General features: G+C 41.8%; 4 protein-coding genes across 10 annotated transcripts; all 4 read right to left on the bottom strand.

The window, feature by feature from the left end:
• Nucleotides 1–1,033: 1,033 nt before the first annotated feature.
• LOC108057168 (uncharacterized) lies at nt 1,034–2,875 on the bottom strand. The gene is made up of 4 exons (XM_017141319.3): nt 2,662–2,875; nt 2,032–2,473; nt 1,565–1,941; nt 1,034–1,145 (listed from the first exon to the last, which is right to left on the bottom strand). The coding sequence occupies exons 1-4, from the start codon at nt 2,805–2,807 to the stop codon at nt 1,073–1,075; spliced, it is 1,038 nt and encodes a 345-aa protein (XP_016996808.2). The 5' UTR covers nt 2,808–2,875; the 3' UTR covers nt 1,034–1,072.
• A 1,297-nt stretch (nt 2,876–4,172) lies between these two features.
• On the bottom strand, nt 4,173–5,635 carry LOC108057194 (uncharacterized). The gene is made up of 3 exons (XM_017141352.3): nt 5,175–5,635; nt 4,578–5,116; nt 4,173–4,365 (listed from the first exon to the last, which is right to left on the bottom strand). The coding sequence occupies exons 1-3, from the start codon at nt 5,601–5,603 to the stop codon at nt 4,305–4,307; spliced, it is 1,029 nt and encodes a 342-aa protein (XP_016996841.2). The 5' UTR covers nt 5,604–5,635; the 3' UTR covers nt 4,173–4,304.
• A 624-nt stretch (nt 5,636–6,259) lies between these two features.
• Nucleotides 6,260–15,154, bottom strand: mfas (midline fasciclin). Of its 6 annotated transcripts, none has more exons than XM_070217840.1 (10): nt 15,007–15,154; nt 14,505–14,609; nt 13,901–13,972; nt 11,027–11,337; nt 10,381–10,522; nt 8,852–9,043; nt 8,496–8,781; nt 7,697–8,165; nt 6,951–7,633; nt 6,260–6,887 (listed from the first exon to the last, which is right to left on the bottom strand). In XM_070217840.1, exons 2-10 carry the CDS (start codon nt 14,573–14,575, stop codon nt 6,399–6,401), a joined length of 2,715 nt encoding a protein of 904 aa, XP_070073941.1. In that variant the 5' UTR covers nt 14,576–14,609; nt 15,007–15,154; the 3' UTR covers nt 6,260–6,398. The 6 variants fall into 6 exon arrangements, with proteins under 6 accessions (XP_070073941.1, XP_016996837.2, XP_070073938.1 ...); XM_017141348.3 differs by having other exon boundaries at nt 11,027–11,151; nt 15,007–15,153; XM_070217837.1 differs by having other exon boundaries at nt 11,027–11,148; nt 15,007–15,153.
• A 700-nt stretch (nt 15,155–15,854) lies between these two features.
• On the bottom strand, nt 15,855–17,837 carry Tk (Tachykinin). Of its 2 annotated transcripts, none has more exons than XM_017141382.3 (3): nt 17,149–17,837; nt 16,621–16,849; nt 15,855–16,418 (listed from the first exon to the last, which is right to left on the bottom strand). In XM_017141382.3, exons 1-3 carry the CDS (start codon nt 17,803–17,805, stop codon nt 16,405–16,407), a joined length of 900 nt encoding a protein of 299 aa, XP_016996871.2. In that variant the 5' UTR covers nt 17,806–17,837; the 3' UTR covers nt 15,855–16,404. The 2 variants fall into 2 exon arrangements, with proteins under 2 accessions (XP_016996871.2, XP_044250137.1); XM_044394202.2 differs by having other exon boundaries at nt 16,621–16,825.
• Nucleotides 17,838–18,868: the final 1,031 nt, after the last annotated feature.

Below are 18,868 nucleotides of genomic sequence, written 5' to 3'. Positions count from 1 at the left end.
CTTTACTTTTAAGACTCTTAAAAAATGTGTGGGCAATTTCAATATACCTTCTGCCAGGGTATCAATATTTATTCAAAGCGTCAGTTTAAGGAAAACAAAATGCTGCATCGGTCCAAAGACATTTCCGCTTTTCGCGTGTGGCATGTGGATTTCTGCTGTGTTGCATTCGTTTCGCATTTTTAGCGCTGCATTCAACCGATTTTTTGTTGCCGTTCATTATTCAAAATGTTATTAAACTTCCCCGTTTTTTGCGACTGGATACGGCTCAATTCGGTTTCGGTTCTCCTTCATGCAACCAATTTAATAATTTGAGCAGGGGCTTTCGTCTTGTGGCTTTTGTTAGTTTTCCACCTGCCTCTTGTTGTTGCTTACATCTTTTGTTTTTCGTTTATTGCGTTAATTAAAGTGTAATTAGTTAACGATTCGGTCTGGCCATGCCAGCGAAAGGTGGAAGTGGTCGTGTTTAATGTTGGCCAAAAAATGCATTTACTTCAAGATATTCGTGGCAACTCTGCCCAAACATGATTAAGTTGTTATGCCTCCTTGTGATTGCGATGCTCAATGTCGGCTCTAAAATATTGTGGATTTTGGAAAATGATTATTGCATTATTTTTGTTTAATACAAATTATTTTAATTATTTCTTGTTTAATTATATGGTAAAGTTACAATTTGTAGGTTTGTATGTATGACCACCTTAAAAGTTCAAAACCCTATTTTACCTATATTACAAAATATCTCTACCTATTTATTGACTTACAATAACTTAATGAAAAGTAGTTTTAGTGTATAACTTACCTTACCCATAATTTATTTCACCGGTTTGTGATTTTTGTTTGAAGTACTCTCCACTTATCAGTTATTACTTATTGTTATTTGCTATCTGCAACAATTATCATCTCGTGATTAAACGCTTATCAAATTCCAGTTGCAAAATAAATTGATTTTTGCCTTTTCAAACAACCTCAAGTTCATTTCTAGGGCACTGAAAAACCATTTGAAAAGGTCATCCATGGAAAAGAAAAGAACAAATAGTTTTGAGGTAAAATCTTTATTATTCTCGTACTGATTGGATTACTTCTTCTTCAAGGCCGCCCAATATACCTTCAGTTCGTTGCCCTCCCAATCGAAAGGTTTGGTCAAAACACTGAAAAGGAAAAACAATCAATTTACATAATACTTTGATAGAGAGGATCGTGAAATTAGCCAACACATAGAGCTGGGGAAAAAGGAGAAAAATCGCCGTGGAGCACGAAACGAAGAGTTGGAGAGACCAACAAGTTCAACCTCTAGTCGGGGGGAACCGAGGTGGAGATCCCGCTCAGTGGGAAGTGGCCAGTAATTGACGGGGAGTGGAGACGGGGAAGAGGTTGTCTGGTGCCTACTGCACCGATGGCCAAGATTGACAATGATCATGCCACACACTCATATGTACAACTAACCGAGGAGCGGACCCCCCCCCCCGCTAACCGCAGGGAGGTGGAAATGATGTAATGGTAACATCGTATCCGAGTTGCACAATTTTCGCTGTGCCGCTTTTGGCCAACTTCCGAGTCGGACACTCACTTTTCTTTCAGGTACCGCAGCACTTCCTGCTCCTTATCGTTGAGGCCCAGTTCGAAGGCCTCCAGGTTGATCCGCAGCAGTGGGCGCGTCTGCATGCCCGTGAGGAAGGTGCTCACCCCGGGCAGTCCCTTCATCGTGTAGAACATGGCCAGTTTGCCCAGCTCCACGCCGCGTTCCTTGCAGACCTCCGAAGCCTTCCGGGCAATGGCCTTCTGATCATCGCTGGCCGGATGCCACGGCTGGGGTCCGGCATTGGTCAGCAATCCAAGGGCGTGGGCCGCAGCGCAGATGACTCCCAGATTCTGGGACTTGAAAAAGTCCAGGTACTCCAGGAGCGTTTCGTCGGTCAGGGTGTATCTGGCATAGGTGAGAACAGTCTGTAAGAAATAAGAAACGAATCAATTTGGATTCGTCATAATACATTTTACATATTTTATTTAAAATATAGGTTTTCCCTATATACTTACATCGAATCTTCCTGCCGCTCGGGTCAGGCACTCTTTGAGTATCGAAATAGGATAGGCCGACACTCCAATAAACCTAGCCTTGCCCTCCTTGACCAACTGCTCCAGAGTTGGCAATGTCTCGTTGATGACAATATCCAGATCCTTGGCAAACTCGATGTCGTGAATCTGAATGACATCCACGTAGTCCAGGCCCAGCAGCTTCAGACTTTTCTCCACGCTTTCGCGGGTCTTCTTGGCGCTAAAGTCGAACATCTTCTCGTAGTCCAGTTCGTAGCGAGCCACTTTAGTGGCTATGTAGTACGATTCCCGAGGAACCCCCTTTAGCGCCTGGCCAAGGACCTCCTCAGAGCGACCCTGACCATACCAGGGGGCGGTATCAATGTAGTTGATGCCCGACTTTAGCGCTTCATGAACTGTCTGGATTCCCTCCTCCAGTTCAAAGCTGTAGAAAAAATTTAAGTGAAAAGTTTTTAAATTATATTTTAATATATCAACAAAAAATAAGCAAAAACTCAAATGTATTTTTTTATATTTAAAAGTGAAATTTTTACAAAAAAAACTTTCTATAGATCATAAAATATATTTTTTTCCGTGTACGAGTATAATTTAATTTGAGAAGATTTCTCTTACCCGTAGTTGGCGCAGAGGGCGCCGCCTCCGAAAGAGACTTTCGAGACTTCCAGGCCGGTCTTTCCGAGATTGCGATATTCCATGCGGCGCACCTTTGTCTCATCGTGGAAACCCTTCACATAAGTGGCCGGTAATGTTCCAGACATTTTTTATAATCCCTGTATATTTCGCACTCTGTTGAAATTCGAACGCCCGTCGGAACAGTACTGGCTAAAGATTGCCATATATTTAGCTTATATTCTGGAAATCAAAGAGTGACTCTTTATCAAAGAGAGCGTATAACGATAGTATTTATACAGGAGCGGTTTTAAAGTGTTTAAACAGATTATGCACACATATGTATGTGCATTAGGGCGGTCCACTTTTGTATGGAAATTTTTAAGGTTCTACTCTCACCCGGATATACAGTGCGCATTGTGGTATTCAAGGTATACCAAAGGAAAATTTTTGAAAAAATCGTGTTTTAGGGTCTGCGAATTGGCTTCAATGTTATTACCCATACGCACTGTTGCCTTCGTTAAAAAAGTTTTTCTAATCCAGGTGGCATAGATTTCAACAATTCAGTTGATGTTTTGGCCTCCCTTTTTTACAAATTATTCCAACAAAATTCATAATTTGACAATACAAGAAATGGGAGAACGATTTTTTTCGACCAAATTCGAACTGTTATACGGGTCGTATGAGTAATTTTTTAGGAAACTTTGAGGACGTTTCGCAAGGTCTAAATCACGAAAAAATATTTTTCTGTTTTCATTTATGTATGTACATTTTTTGCTTACTTTAAAATACCATATGTAGGGGTGAGAATATAATTTCATTTTTTGGACCGCCCTAATGTGCATATAAGTAACCACAATTAAGAGTGGATCGGGTTCTAAACTTCTCTCTTCTTAAGCTAAGAACAGTAGAAAATTTTGACGAGCGTTCCTTGTAAAGAGAGGCTGGGTAGAATTATCTTTTTCTAAACAGTAATTGGTTTTCATGACTTTCTTCTCTGACTCTCTTGCTGCTCTCACTCTTTTCTCATTACAAACAAACCGTCATTTATCAATTGGAGGGTTTGTGTAAACAAATGCTAGAATACTTCGAATACAGAAATATAATATAATCCAATCATTGACTTTTACCAGGTATAGACACCTGAACCTGCCCTGAGCTTATCTTGGATTAGAAAATGTTTGTTTGGTTATACACATGTGTATATTATTTAATTATAATTATAGACGCATAGGAAATTTATTTCAATTTAAACTTTCATAAGATCTTTTATAAAAAAATGTCTACAAAATAATTCAATTTAAAAACCAAATTATAAGTCCCATTTAGCTTAAACTTACTGAAAATAAGTTAAAAGAACTAAAAACTTTTACTTTACTTATATAAGTTTTAAAAAAAGTGAATATACATTTTCTTCGATCCAGCTAAAAAAGTAATATGCCGAAAGTAATGTAAAGTAATGTTTATGTAGCCTTAAAATCTTTATTAAAAAACGTTTACATTTTTCTAAGCTATTTAATTTTTAATAATTTTTATTTCCATAACTTTTTACATATATTAATGTTAATTTTAAATTCTTCCTGCATTTTCCGATGACTTCCTTGTCGTTTAAAGCCCAAGTTCGGCTATCCATTTTGAGTGTCCCCTCATTTGAACATGTTAACCGTGGACAAAGTGGAGCCCCAGCTATAGGACTTTGTGAAAACGCTGAAAACAATGAAAGAAAAAGTAATACATGAGTTTTGGCGATTGGAATGGAGATTGGACTTGAACAGTCTGGACTGGATCGAGTGACCATTAACCAGTTTGGTGAGGCTGAGGCCAAGTTCGTGCCCGTGATGCAATTGGTAACACCAAATTCGACTTGCACAGTTCCCTGTTCAGGTTGGCTGTTTAAGCCAACCAGTTGGCCAACTTACTTTTCGCGCAGGTACTGCAGCACTTCCTGTTCATGGGGAGTGAGTCCATCGAAGACGGCGTCCAAGTTAATCCGCAGCAGCTCTCGATTGGGGATCCCGATGAGGAAGGTGGCCGCCCCATCGAGTTGCATTGAATAGTACATGGCCAGTTTTCCCAGCTCCACGTTCCTCTGTTGGCAGATCTCGGCTCCCCGTTTGCCCACCGCCAGGAGTTCCGGACTGCCGGGATGCCAGGACTGAGGTCCAGCGTTGCTCAGCAGTCCCAGCGAGTGGGCGGCGGCACACACGATGCCCACGCCCAGTTCCTGGAAGGCCTTCATGTGACGCAACAGGGTGTTGTCCAACAGGGTGTAGCGGGCATAGTTGAGCACCACCTGGATGCGACCCTTGCCCCGTTCGGCGCACTCCTTCAGCACGTCCACGTCGTAGGCGGTGATCCCGATGAACCGGGCCTTTCCTGCCCGAACGTACTCTTCAAGAACGGGAATGGTCTCGTTTAGCACGATGTCCAGACTTGGTGCGGCGTCCACATCGTGAACCTGTCGATATATCAGGTGAGTTAGTTTATTAGTCAATAGTACATGTGGCTAAACCCACCTGTAGAACATCCACTCGCTCCAATCCTAGCAACTCCAGACTCTTTTTCACACTCTCCCGGGCCTTGGCAGCCGTATAATCGAACATCTTCTCGGGATCCAATTCGTACCGCGCCACTTTGGTGGCTATATAGTAGGCTTCCCTGGGAACATCCTTCAGCGCCTGGCCGAGCAGCTCCTCCGACTTGCCTTGACCATAAAAAGGGGCTGTGTCTATGTAGTTGATCCCGGATCTAATGGCCTCCTGGACCGTGCGAATACCCTCCTCCCGATCAAAGTCGTCGGAGAAGAGTTTCGAGAGGGTGGCTCCTCCCAAGGCGATTTTCGAGACTCGCAGTCCCGTGGAGCCCAGTTGACGGTACTCCATACGACGCACCAGCTCCTCATTGTGGAAGCCCTTGACAAATGTGGCTGGCAGCGATCCCGACATCTTCCACTGTTCAATTGACAAACTAAAATAGTAGAAATGCCCAGCAATAATGCGCTTTTATATGCTCTGAGCTCTGGGTTTTCAGTTGTAGATAAGAACTTTCGGTGTATTTTCAATATGTATGAGTGGGTTTTCTATATAGATTCGTCTCTCTTAGCAAGCTTCTCTTATTGATAAGCTAGGGAAGAGAATTCGCACTCTTTATTATACACCCGGTTCTCGTAAATTCGTAATTCCCTGTGAGGTACACATGGTACCTACACAGAGAAAAAAAAGGAACAATATGGAACTGATATTGTTTCATATCAATTTTTCCATAACAAAATGGTATGTTTTCATATCAATATGGTACAAAATCATATGTTTGGAAATATCATTTTGATATGAAAACAGAATTCCAAAATTGATATGAAAAAATACCCGATGGATGATTATTTTTGGTCTTTTTTTTCTCTGTGTACATCTGTACATGTTTCTTATCTCTCTCTTTTTTTAATCGGTATTGCATCTTTCTCCCTAAAAAAATGTTATCATTTTATAGCACCAACCTCTTGTAAGATTAATAGTTGAATGCCCATTAAATTGTTAAAAAATTTCTAGAAATAAAACTAATTATTTCACAATATTCCTTCGGGTATCCCAAAGTCAGTTCCACATTTTTTTAATACTATTTATTTTATTTATCAGAGAAGATTCTGAGCTGGCTTCCAATCAATTGACAAATCGTTAAGAGTAAATATAAATATATGCTTTATATATCATATGCATGAGATAGGGACGAGCACTCCTCTCCACTCAGAAGAAGACATCGAAGTCGCCCTGTGGCTGATAGCCAGCTCCGGGAGGGATCAGCTGAGGTCGCTGCTGATTCTGGCGCTGTGGTCGGGGCACGATGATGTCGTTGATCTCGTGGAGAATGCCATTGGTGGCCACCACATCGCACTTGGTGACGCCGGCGTTCTCGATCTTCGGGCGGCGATCGCGGGTGATGCGCAGATGCTGGCCGGAGATGGACTCGATGGAGCGGACAAAAGGCCAGTTGGTTGGGATAATGCCGGCACAGCAGACGACATCCTCAACGATGTGGGTCTTGACCAAGGCCACGGGATCGGTGGGCTTGGAGCCCTCGCCCGATTCGGTCAGCTCCTCGAAGACATCGTTCTTGGGCACCAGCAGGGTGAGACTCCTCGAATCGTTGGACAGCAGCTGGGTGAGATTGGCCTTGCGGACCAGTTCCAGGAACTTGCTGTAGTTGGGATTGGCTTCCAGAAGTTTCAGCATGTTCTGTGGGGAATTAAGAAAAATTATAAATAATATTATTATGGTAAATCCCCTTATTAAACTCACATTCTTGGGCGGAGCCAGGGCGCGATCCACCTGATGCAGAACGGAGCCACAGCTCTCGTCATCGAAGTGCACCAGGCGGGCACAGTTGACCGTGGCGCGGTTCATCACATCCGAGAAGAGGGCGTGGGTGGAGTAGAGGTTCAGACGCACACTGGATCCCGCCACAGTGGGCAGCGATTTCTCCGACAGATCGCAGGTCTTGATCATGGGCTTGACCACATGGTAGTTCAAGAACTCCAGCAGATCCAGATTGTGGTCCAACAGCTCCGGCTGCTCCTTGAGCAGGCGAGCCCACTCCGTGTGCTGCAAAGCCTTGTCGGTGGGTGCGAAGATGGTCACGTTGTCCAGGTCATCGAACTGATCGTCATAGCCGGAGGCCTCCAGCAGACGCTGGAAAATAGTCAGGTTCTTCTGGGACATTAGCGAGGTCATGGGCAATGCGGATTCGGTGGGCAAGATGGTATCGATGACGTGCAGGACCCCGTTGGTGCCCATGATATCGGCGTCTATGATCTTGGCCAGATTATTGATGTAAATGGGAGCGGGACCAGTCTGATTTGCAGCCAGGTGAGTGCGATTGAGGAGCAGCGGTTCTCCCAGCAGATTGTAGGCCGTCGTCTTGGCGCCAGGAACAGTGGCCACCGAACAGAAGGTGAGGTCCAGCAAGTGGTTCTTCAGGATGTCTAAGGGTTAAATGGGGAATATATATTTATTTTATTGTTATTATTATATTATTGTTAACTCACTTGAGGCACAACCACGCCCCTCCTTGAGAGCACGTCGCAGATGCGGTTCCAGCTTGTCGAAGGCGGCATCGGTGGGCACAAAGATGGTGACCGGCTTGTCATCCTCCAGCATGGCACTCAGGTTGGTCTTCTCCAGGACGGTGCGCATTATGGACATATCCGCCCGCTCCCTGATGATGTCCATGATGTTCTTGGTCAGTGGCTTGAGCACTCCGCCCAGGGTGTGGACGAGGGCCTGCTCGGAGAGCTTGTCGTGCTTCTCGATGGGCACACAGTTGGCGGCGTAGCGGTAGGGCTCCAGGTTCAGGGCCGCCGGCAGCTGGTAGCTGTTGATCCGAATCTTCTGGTCGGGCAGCTCCGTCTGCAGCAGCTTCTCATTGGGCACATCCTCCAGCTGAACCTCGCCGAGAACAGCGTGCAGCTTGTAGATGGAAGGCTTGGAGGCTTCGGACTTGGAATCTTCTACATTCTGTTGGATTTGGAGAACAAAATTGGTTGGTATTACTGTGAACTTGTTTATGCATTTTAAAATCCATATTAAAAGGCCTTACCTACTTTTAACTTAAATTTATAAATAAATTCGATATATAAAACTTTAATTTATGTCAAAACTAAAATAACTGTCTAATTTATAATTTCGAATTAAAAACCCCATTAGTTGATTTAATTGTTCTTGATTCTAGTTTTCTAAAATCTCAAAAAAAAAATCCTAAAAAAAAATGAGTGATATTTAGTGAATAAATATTATTACCAATATTACATTCTCAACCCTGCCTATAGTGACTAGATAACTACTCACATTCTCCTGCTGATGGTGACCGCGATACTCGGTAAAGGCGGCGTCATTGGGCACGAAGAGGGTCACCTTCTTGCCACTGCCTCCGCCGAGCATCTCGGCCAGCTCGCCGGCAGTGCGGGCGCTCTCGAGGAACTGCTTGGCTCCCATGTCGCCGGCCGTGGCCTCCACGTCCTTGATGTCGATCTTCTCGCAGGGCGTTGTGAAGTCAGCGTTCCTGGGGCGTCCGTATCCATAGCAGCACTGGCGGGTCAGCGTCAGCGTTTTCTTTTTGCCGTTTTGATTGACGCTGCAGGGGAAAAATATTCCATCAGTTGGTTAATATTAGGTAATCATCCCCCCTCCGGTAATCCACTTACATCTTGGTGCAGACGTGCTTGTTGGGCTTCTCGGCGCAGGAGTTAACGCTGAACTGGAATTGGCCAAAGAGTGGGGATCGCACCACGTTGGTAACACCATCACGTTCCTGGCCAAAGGTGTCCACAGTTTCTTCAGCCTCCGTCTCGGTGGCCACGGTCTCGTCTTCCTCTTTCTCGGTGCACACATTGGGTCTGAAAACATCGCAATATTAGTGGTTGGTTAACAGATTATTGTGGTAATCGTTGGGGAAGTGGGTTGGTTCAATAGTTCACGGCTTTGAATTATACCATAATGGTTACAAGAAATATTAAAAAGAAACGCCAGAGAATAAATCAAACATTTCCGCTAAGTTTTTAAAAGGATTTAAAAGAGGCCAAATTTTTGGTCTAATCATTAATAACCCGGTACATATGTATACGATTTTTAAAAGAGTTTAAATGTGGCATAATTTTCAAATTCATAGCTAAACGTTAAATAATTTTAAAGTACTGATATTTCTCTTGTTCATTTTTCTAGAAATTCTTTTATATCGTTCTTTAGGCAAACCCACAAATTCCTTGCTAATTAGTTAGTCATATATCAGAAGTGCGAATTCGAATGTCAATGTACCTACTTTTTGCCTATCATTTTGGCTCAACCCCATATATTTATTAGCTCATATCTCCGAAACGAATCAAACTTAGTTGGTTCATCAGCACTCGCTAACCGAGTGTTTGCCAAATGGATTTGCACAATGATCCGTCATAGAAAGCCTAGTTGTACTATACAAACATACTTCTATATAAAAAAGCTCGTGTGTTGGGCTAACAGCTTTGCCAGTCCATCAATTCAATTATGGCAACGATGAGACTCCTCGCATTTTTGTTTTTGAATGCGAACTCATTGTGTGCGTAGATTTTAGAAATTTCCCACTGAACCATAGCTACAAATATACATATGGGTTTTTGTGCAGCTAATTTTTCAATTTGCCACATCTCTGACTTTCATTTTACTATGCCCACAACAACGAGTTCATCGCACACTGCGAAAACGGCGACGAGTTAATTTCACAATTTAGAAAAGTGCAAGCTCGGCTGTACAAACGATGTACATGTGCACTTATCCAATATAGTAGTCACTATATATTCATTCACATTCCTTATATACCATGCCAATTAATCGAAGCAACAATCGAGCCCTAGAAATATTTAGCAGCCTCAGCTGCTAGTAATCTTGGATGGAAAATTATTTAAGTAGGTATTTATTATTTAATTGATATGCTCGATTGCCTCCACAATGGCGATAAGCCAGCCAACTTTACACAATTAGAGAATACTATTGAAGACACAATACATTATACAATCTCGTATATTTAATAGGTCGAATGAACTTGACATTGTGCTCTCTTAATTGCCAAATGCCAAGAACGGCCAAGTCAGAAGCAAAAATCACTCGTGTGCGGTGATTAGGAAAGACGCGAAACTTACTGACCATAACTGGGGGAATTTTCAGCAATCAATGTTTTAGGATCAATGGTACTGGTACTTACCCCTTCCACCAGGGCTCCTGGGCAGCACCAAAGCCGAAGCCGCCAAAGGAATTGAAGAACTCATTGCCAAAGAAGGGGAACGACTGCTGGAAGAATATGGCTGGATTTGGTGCATTCACATCCGTGGTTATGGTGTCCACATCTGCGAAATAAGGAAACGCAATTAAATGATTAAGATTGTCTCACAAAAGAATACATTTTAATTTTAATTCGTCTCCGGAAATGATTATTCCTTTTCTACCTTTTAAAATATTTTTACATTTAAAAAAAATTATTATTATTGCGTCGAAAATATATTTAACTAAAATTCTATTTTATTGCGAAACATAAATTCCATCTAATGTATTTTTAGACATTCACCTAAGCTCTATTTCAAATTTAGTAGGTACATAATTAACCTTTAGTGGATTTTGGCTAGTTATTGCCTTATAAAGAAATCAAAGCTAATGATAAAGGTAGACTACTTCTTGTTAAGTGTTTTAAGTATTGTGGCATAAGTCGCGTTTTAGATTTAATTTTAGATTTAAAATCAGATTTAATTTCAGATTGACTTGTCCTTGTGCTGGCAATTAGAACAGTGTTTTGTTTATATAACAAAAAATTTTTTTTTTAACTTTAAGTAAAATATAGAGATAGCTCCACTTACTGAATGGCTTCTGCTCCACACCGCTTGGTGTTTGGGGCACGGGAACGGTGGCTCCCGCTTCCTGGCGTCCCTGCGGCGACTGCTGCTGGTGCTCCAGGGGCACGAACTCGGTGTCGAATCCGCTGCTGAATAGTGGCAACAGGTGAGAGGAGTGGTGGGCGGGGGCCAGCGGGGCGGGTCCGTTCCAGACGCTCGCCATCCGCTGCGAGGCCTGGGCATGCATCGGATCGAGTGGTGCAAGTGGTGCGATCGGCAGGGGCGCAAACAGATTGCGATGCAGCGGCAATGGGTGGGTTAAGTGTGGCATAAAGCTGCAGATCGGTGGGTGGTGGTCGGTGGTGGGTGTAGAGTGATGTGGTTAGTGTTACTGTATATATGTATGCTGGTCTGTGTGTGTTCTCTTCATGCAAATTCCATGGTGAGCGGAACGAATCGAAACGGAACCGGGACCCAATAATTCATATGCCTTCATTGTTCCCTCGCATAAAAAGAAGCTCAACTCTACCCCTACCAAACTAAATATCTATATGTCAGGGTATACATATATACATATGCTGATCGTGCTCATTGTTTAGCTTTTTTGCGCAGCATTTACCTGAGCCGCATATTAAGCGCCTCTCAGTCGAACTCTTTATAGAATCAAATGGAAATAACTTTTTAAGTGCCGAAACAATCGCTGAAAAAAAGGCAAACACAACTTGAGAAATGTTCCTGCACTTGTCATCCATCAACTGAGATTTATGTCAACGGACTTAGGTATTTTCTGGGTCTCCCAATGCATTCGAAATGTAGTCGAGTAAAACTGACTCAGACACTTTCTATAAAGACAGAAGCGTTAGCCAACTTCAAAAGTTTTTTCGCTGCGGGTCATTAAAATTCGCTTGGCGGTAGCTAATTAAAAAAAGCTCATAATAAGTGCTAAATGAAAAAAAAAACAAAACGAAACTAGCTGGAAATAAATAATAAAACAATAATGCCCGAAAAGGCAAAACGTAAACAATTTGCTCGGTTGCTGACTTTGAGGTACTTCTGCGTATCCGATTCTCTTCTGGTTGGAGTTCTGCCTTCAGGTGACTCATCCGGTCGGGACGTGATCAGTAGGGCTCAAGACGGCTTGGCCAGATTTAAAGACGATCTAAGCCGACAGAACAATATATACTCAATATTATTGAGGCTTGGCCGTTTGCCAGATGAATGAGGTGCCAGATTTGCTGGGAATCACTTCTACCAATCTGTCTGTGGAGAAGTGCACTCAGACTGAAGCTTGATTCAATCATATGTCCATCAATCAATTGATCACTCAAATGATAATTAAAAAATATTATTTATTTTTCATTTGCAACATAAAAAGAAGTAATTTCTAGAGATTGATTTCTTATTTTCTTCTTTTAAAACTATTCTGATTCTTAATACTACTACACCATGTAACTGGATTTTAGATTGTATGCAAAACCGGATTCCTAACGTTCTAAACGTTTTTGCATATCAGACGATGTCTAATCATAACCTCTTTTGGTGTTATAGTATTTTTAAGATAGTTCTTTCCCTTACTTACAAAATTCTAATATAAATATTAATGTTAGAGATTAATATGGAATTACTTTCCCTCAATTTTCCAAAAGTTACATAACATCTTTCTCAGTTTTTTTGATTTGTGAATGGTTTATAAATGTTTGGAACATAGGTTTCTTAAAAAAAAATTCAAGCTCTCCTTTTGATATCTTTAGAATGCATGGCCAATCTGTAAAACGAATAAAATTTGTAAACAAACCAAATTCTGTCCGCTCGAAGCCAGAGCGAAAGTCATTGGCCACAGACGACCAGATGATGAATCAGAAATTTCCAGGGAAATGTTTACGCCGAGGGCAGAGATGTATCCATCCAAATGGCTGCCTGATTTAATTAAAGCGCAGCCGTGGCAGGCAGAATCAAAACATTTAGAGAGCGTAAAAGGGGGAAATACGAGACCAAAAAAACAAATTGTGGGTGACCCACTTCGAGGGCAGATTATACAGTTTTTGGGGTAGTCTTTACCTGCCCGCAAAATACATAGCACTTAATGCCGTGTCAAATGCCAATTGCTTTCAGGGCCAAAAATTCTGTGTCAAAGATGAGCCCTCCGGCGGCCTGAACCCAAAGGTTGCAAAGTCAGCCAAGTGTGGAGCGGCCCAGAAGATCAGAAGATCGAAGGAAGAAGATGTGGATGTTGTTGAGGTTGCCCAAGTCCCGCGGTGTTGCCCCACTTAGGTTGCACATTGTTCTCCGCCGATGCAATATCTTTCGCAAAAATAAGATAAATGCAATGCGGCAGAGTCGGCAGACAGATCGTGGCCTTTTTCATGTTCCCAATTGCGCCGAAGAACCGACCGAGTTCGATCGGGGGAATCATAGCCAGAAAATCTCTTCGACTCAACAGTTTCAGTTTAAGGTTTTATCAATTGAGGTCAATACTCGCCGGGCTTTGGACTTTCTTTCTTTCTTTCCGGGGGGAACTTTTCGCTCTTTCAGCAGCGCGCCTCCACCACCATAAACATTTCGGTCAACTTTATTTGCAGTTTCGTTTAGCGGGCGAAAATTTCTCCAAGAACAAACAGGGCTCGCTGTCTGCGCTTGGTAATGTCATAAAAAGCACTGAGCCCGGCATTAGCCAACATTTATGTGGTGTCATTGGGTTTTCGTGAGGAACCCGTGAGGATCGTAAAACATGCTTGCGCGTATAAATATTGAAGCTTGTAAAGAATTTTAAAGTTCTTTCACATGTAAGCCTACAGGTATTCGGTGTGTTTGCTTTGGTAAGTAGTTGTGAATGGGTCTCTGGGCTAGTCTACGGGGGGAATGAAGGGACTTAGGGAGCTGGGTTTACTTATAGTTCACCTGGACTTATCAGAGGATTCGGAAGAGGATGCCGCCGAGTCCTCGAATTCAGCAACCTCATCAGAACTCGAACTGGAATTCAACATTATATTTATTGGGATAGGCTACAACTGAAGAAGGGTACTACAGGAATTAAGCAGCTAAGATCGGCGATTATAGTTCGCAATTGATCTGTCATCGGATCGGATATTTTTTAAACACATAATTATTGATTCAATTTAGGAATCCAGTTAGTGATTATTCAGTTTTGTTATTTTTGATCAAATAAATCTTCTTACTAAGTATGATATGCTTCCATAAAGGACTTGAAATGAACTGAGATACGATTTGTTGAATGCTTCAATGATATGGCATAGGTTATATTTGACCAGTTTTAAATTTTTGATTGGTTCTAGTGTTTTCTTCTCAGGAACCCATTAAGTGTACAGGCATTCTCAGCATTTCAAATGTGTTCCGATAACATTAAACATTTAGTTCATGCCTTATCAAAGAATGTCGATGTATGTTAACCAGTAAACCAGCAACGCAAACAACTCAAACTACGTGAAATGTGCATGAAACGAACGCTACACAGCACGAAAAAAGGAGTCAAAATAATACTCACTCGCCGTAGAATGGAACCGCCTGGATCTGGATGGATCCCAGGAGGAGCAGGCAGGCCCACAGCCGTAGCATGTTTGGTATCACAATTTGAAGCCTCAGTTGGGAGCTGAATAAGTAAGAAAGTTGAGGTTGCTGTAATCAAAGGGAGCTATAGCTGCAGCTGGAGCTGAAGCTGAATGGCTGGATGGATCCGAGAAATTTTCACTGCGATGGAAAAACAGCTGAGGCGGCCAGTGGAGACCAGAAAATACAGGTTTTCCACGCAGCACTGCACTCGCGTATGTAGGTGACTGATTTTGGGAGTGAGAGCGACGGCCGACGAAGAAACTTTTCCACTGTCTTCACGCATTAATTGCGAATGTATATTGTGCCTGTCACTCATATGTAATTATTGTCAATTGTCTTGTTTTACAACAAATTGGCACACACTCAATTATCAAATGTCTCTGGCTCCTGGCTCCAGCCATCTATCAGCTACCACGATCACAGAAACAGGCACTCACGAATGGGTTGGTAATAGGTTGCTTGATCCGACGATGTGGCCGCTACAAGTCGCAGTGTAAAACTAACTGCCCAAGAACGTCGAGCATCTGGTATTTATAAGCTGCTCTGCCTCAGTCGCTGCCGATGCCTCAGTCGATGCCTCTGCCGATATCAGCGCATGCTGATCATGGAAGCTTTGGGAGAACGGAGAGAACTTTTGGGGAGGCTTTGAGATGGGGTCTCCCCATGTTTTATGCGGGTGGCAGGAGGTCTGAATAATTTGTGAAAGTGGCAAAAAGTAACGCACTATGTAAGAAAGTGTGCGAAACGGAGCAGTTTTATTCCATTTATCAAAACATTATGACAAATATCTGTAACAGTCTAGCCCTAAATACATCTTCCAGTAAAACGATTGGTGATCCATAAATATTTTTAGGAAATCCATTAATCTTAACTTTAGGAAAATTTATTTATCTTGTATCTTTTGAAATTCTTAGAAACTATTTCAGGTAAAAATGCAGCTAAAGAGGATTTCCTACCTGAAAATGTTAGCCAGTTGAGGTGCGCACTTTGAATTTCGGATATTCCCGTAACCTCTAACACCCATCAATCACTGTTGATTCTGCTCTGTGGGCCTGTGCCACCTTATTAGAAGTCTGCTCATATTTTGAAACTGTTCCGTTCGGTTTTTATTGTTTTGTATAAACAAGATGTCAGCGTGTAGTTGAAATTGAATTTCTTAGAACTGTGAGAAGACTTTTTAATGTTTTTTTGCATTTAATTGCTCATTGTTTTCGTTTTAGTCAATTTCATATATCTGTTGTTCCCAAATTACTAGCCAAAATACCCCGTTATAAAAAACTTGTAGTTTAATTTTTGAAATAAATATTTATTCATTATTTACAATATTTATTTGTGCTATTTATGTAGGTGTATATATCTCTTGTATACGTATATGTACCACAATGAAATGTATTCTTTAAATATATTTTGAAAATAAATAAATGTTTCCCCTTTTTCTTCTTAGATCGTGCTCTTCAATTTGTTCTAGTATAATGTTCTTTGTAATTTTGATTAAAAGTTTACACTTAGATATGCAAATAGTATAATTGAACCCACTCAATCTTTGAAGCATCATTCAATTCCAATTAAATTTACAAAACATTATTTGCAAGTCTCGTTTATACATTAAGCTGAAATGTTGTGTCGACTAACAGAGCAAATCTTATCCGTGTTTATTTTTGTGTGTCCGTGTTTGAAATAATCTCCAGCCCTGTGATTATTTGAAACACTCGTGTGATCCATTCTGTTTCCATATCTGCTCTCCCGGTCCCCTGCGTCCATCCACTCTTGGTTGTCTTAGTTTCGTAGCTCTAAGAGGAACTTCCATCAAGATCATTTAAATAATTCAACAATGTCTACTCGAAAAGTGCTGTGCGGATGAAAGAAAAATATAATTATAAAGCAGAGTACGAATTAATTAAAGGGGATCCCCAAACTTAAGAAAGAATTGAAAAGAATAACGAGATTACATGAAATTCAACAGACCATAATTTTTATATAATTAAGTTTAATTTCTGGATATTTTATGGAACTAATAAGGAAATATTTTAGAAGGTAAGTTAAGGTATTACCTGATCGTTTGCCCCGCATTCCTAAGAATCCGTTCGGCGCCCGCTTTTCTCCCCAGAGGTAGAGCCATGGATGTACCAGAGATTGTTGATGGATCTCCCCGTTTCCGATTCCGTTTCCCTCCAAATCGCTCTTCTTTCCGCGCACAGCCACAAATTTGCTGTTGAAGTCTGCGAAGCGCTGCTGTTTTCCCCTCAAGTCGTAGGACTTTTTAAAGAAATTGTGCAAGAACTGGGCGCTATTAAATCTTCAAATCTTTTTACTTATGTGGAAAGCAATACAGTGGTCGCCAGATTTTAAAGGATTTTTAAACAGTTCAATAGTACAATAGCTCATTTAATATTACAAGGTATTTTAAGTAATTTTCATAAGTAATTGAAATATTTAAATTAATTAGATATAAAAGAATATTTTTACTGAATTATTTTAAATATTATTTATTATTAAATTATATTTTATATTTTTTCTAACCGATTTATGTCCAATTAGGGAGACCACTGTAGCTGCAGATACATGGTATGTCGACTTACCTCTGAGAGAGCCGCTCGTTTGTAGTGCTGGTGGGAGACATCCTTCTTGCCGCGCATCCCCACAAAGGAGTTGACCGGCGCCCGCTTCTGCTGGAGCTCCATGGCCTCATCCGCTTCGGCGTCATCGTCTCCGGTTAGGAGAGCGGGACGCTTGCCGCGCATGCCAGTGAATCCCGTGGGCGCTCGCTTGCCCACCGAGGATCCATCACCGGTGGCTATCCGCTCGAAGAAGTCCTGCAGCAGGCTCTCCCGCAGTCGATCCTCCTCCAAATTCTGCAGGAAGTCGTTGAGGCGGGCATTGACCGGGATAAATTTCTTGCCGCGCATTCCGACAAAGGCCGTCGGCGCCTTCTTCAGCCGCCTCCCGTTCTCGGAGTAGTAGCTGTCCGCCTCCTCGTCGGCGTAGTCCAAGGGATCGGGTCCGGATCCTGGTCCCAGCCAATTACCCTCCGACGTGTCCCGCTCCTCGTCCTTCTTGCCTCGCATCCCGATGAAGCTGGACGTGGGCGCCCGCTTCACCACCCGGCGCGGCTGATCGTCTTGCGGCGGCAGTGGACTGGCAGAGGACTCGGCCTCCACATCCGCCGCACTGGAAGGTGCCGTCAGTAGGAGCAGCAGCACAAGCGCCACCGCTATCAAACCGCTTTGAGGGCGCATTGGACGTAGCGAGCTTTTAGGCGGGCGTGAAAATGCGCAGCTGGAAAAGCGCACAGAAGAGAAGGGGGAAAAACATTTAAACCAATTCAGTTATAAAATTGGATTATTTTTGTAAAAACTACTTAATTAACAAGAAAAATTAGGAAAACCACAGCATCTTTAAATAGTTAAAAAATAATATAATACGTTTATAATACGCTGGAAAAGGAGGAAAAACCTTTAAACCTATTCAGTTATCAAAATCGGTTCGTTTTGTAAAATTAGCAAGAATAATTAGGAATAAATAATGTTAATAAGCTAGCATATTAAATTATAATACGTAAATAGCGTCAAATAAGTTAGGAAAATGAATATTTAAATCTTTGGGAAATACTTTAAAAAACTATATCAATTTTTTCGTTATGCAAAACTTTCTACATTTTTTATACAGTAAAAATGCCTATATATAAAGCGAAACCCTTCAAAAATGTTTTCCATTTCATTTCCTGTTTTGTTTGCTTTGATTTTGTTTCCTTGCTTTTTTTTGCATATACTTGCTTTAGTGCACTTAGACTCACAAATTCCCCGTGGCGGCGTCTACTTGACCTTTTTTGTAGTCGTGTTCTAGGGCAAGAAGGGGGTAACAGTGGGTTAAGGGGCTTGGGAGGAAAAGCGGATGCATGGGGGCATATCCACAGAGAAGAGCATCTTGCTTACATACATACATATGTATTATGCTTAAATTGTCGGTGGCCGAATGTATATTTTTTATAATCATTTTGTAATTAGCATTTCTTTTTTTACAGTTAAAATTCGCCTCTTTATTTACATTTTTCATTTAAGGAATTGCATACTTTTAATCTGACCTTATGGTAGAACCCAAATTCTGTCTATGGTTTTTTTTCGAGTTGTGAACATTTTTGTGGAAATATCCATACATATTTAGAAGCTGGTTGTTTGGCGAGATGCAATCGAGTGCAAATGTAACGGTTGCTGATGCTGCAATTTTAAGTCCCAAATGCAAACACATAGGAAGATAGGGAGGAAGCTACACTTTAGAATTTGTAATTCACTTCTGAAATTG

The sequence above is a fragment of the Drosophila takahashii genome, chromosome 3R (genome assembly GCF_030179915.1).
Source record: "Drosophila takahashii strain IR98-3 E-12201 chromosome 3R, DtakHiC1v2, whole genome shotgun sequence".
NCBI classification, from domain to species: Eukaryota; Metazoa; Arthropoda; class Insecta; order Diptera; family Drosophilidae; genus Drosophila; species Drosophila takahashii.
The sequence above is the reverse complement of the archived record's forward strand: the minus strand, read 5'-3'. Positions and strand labels throughout refer to the sequence as shown.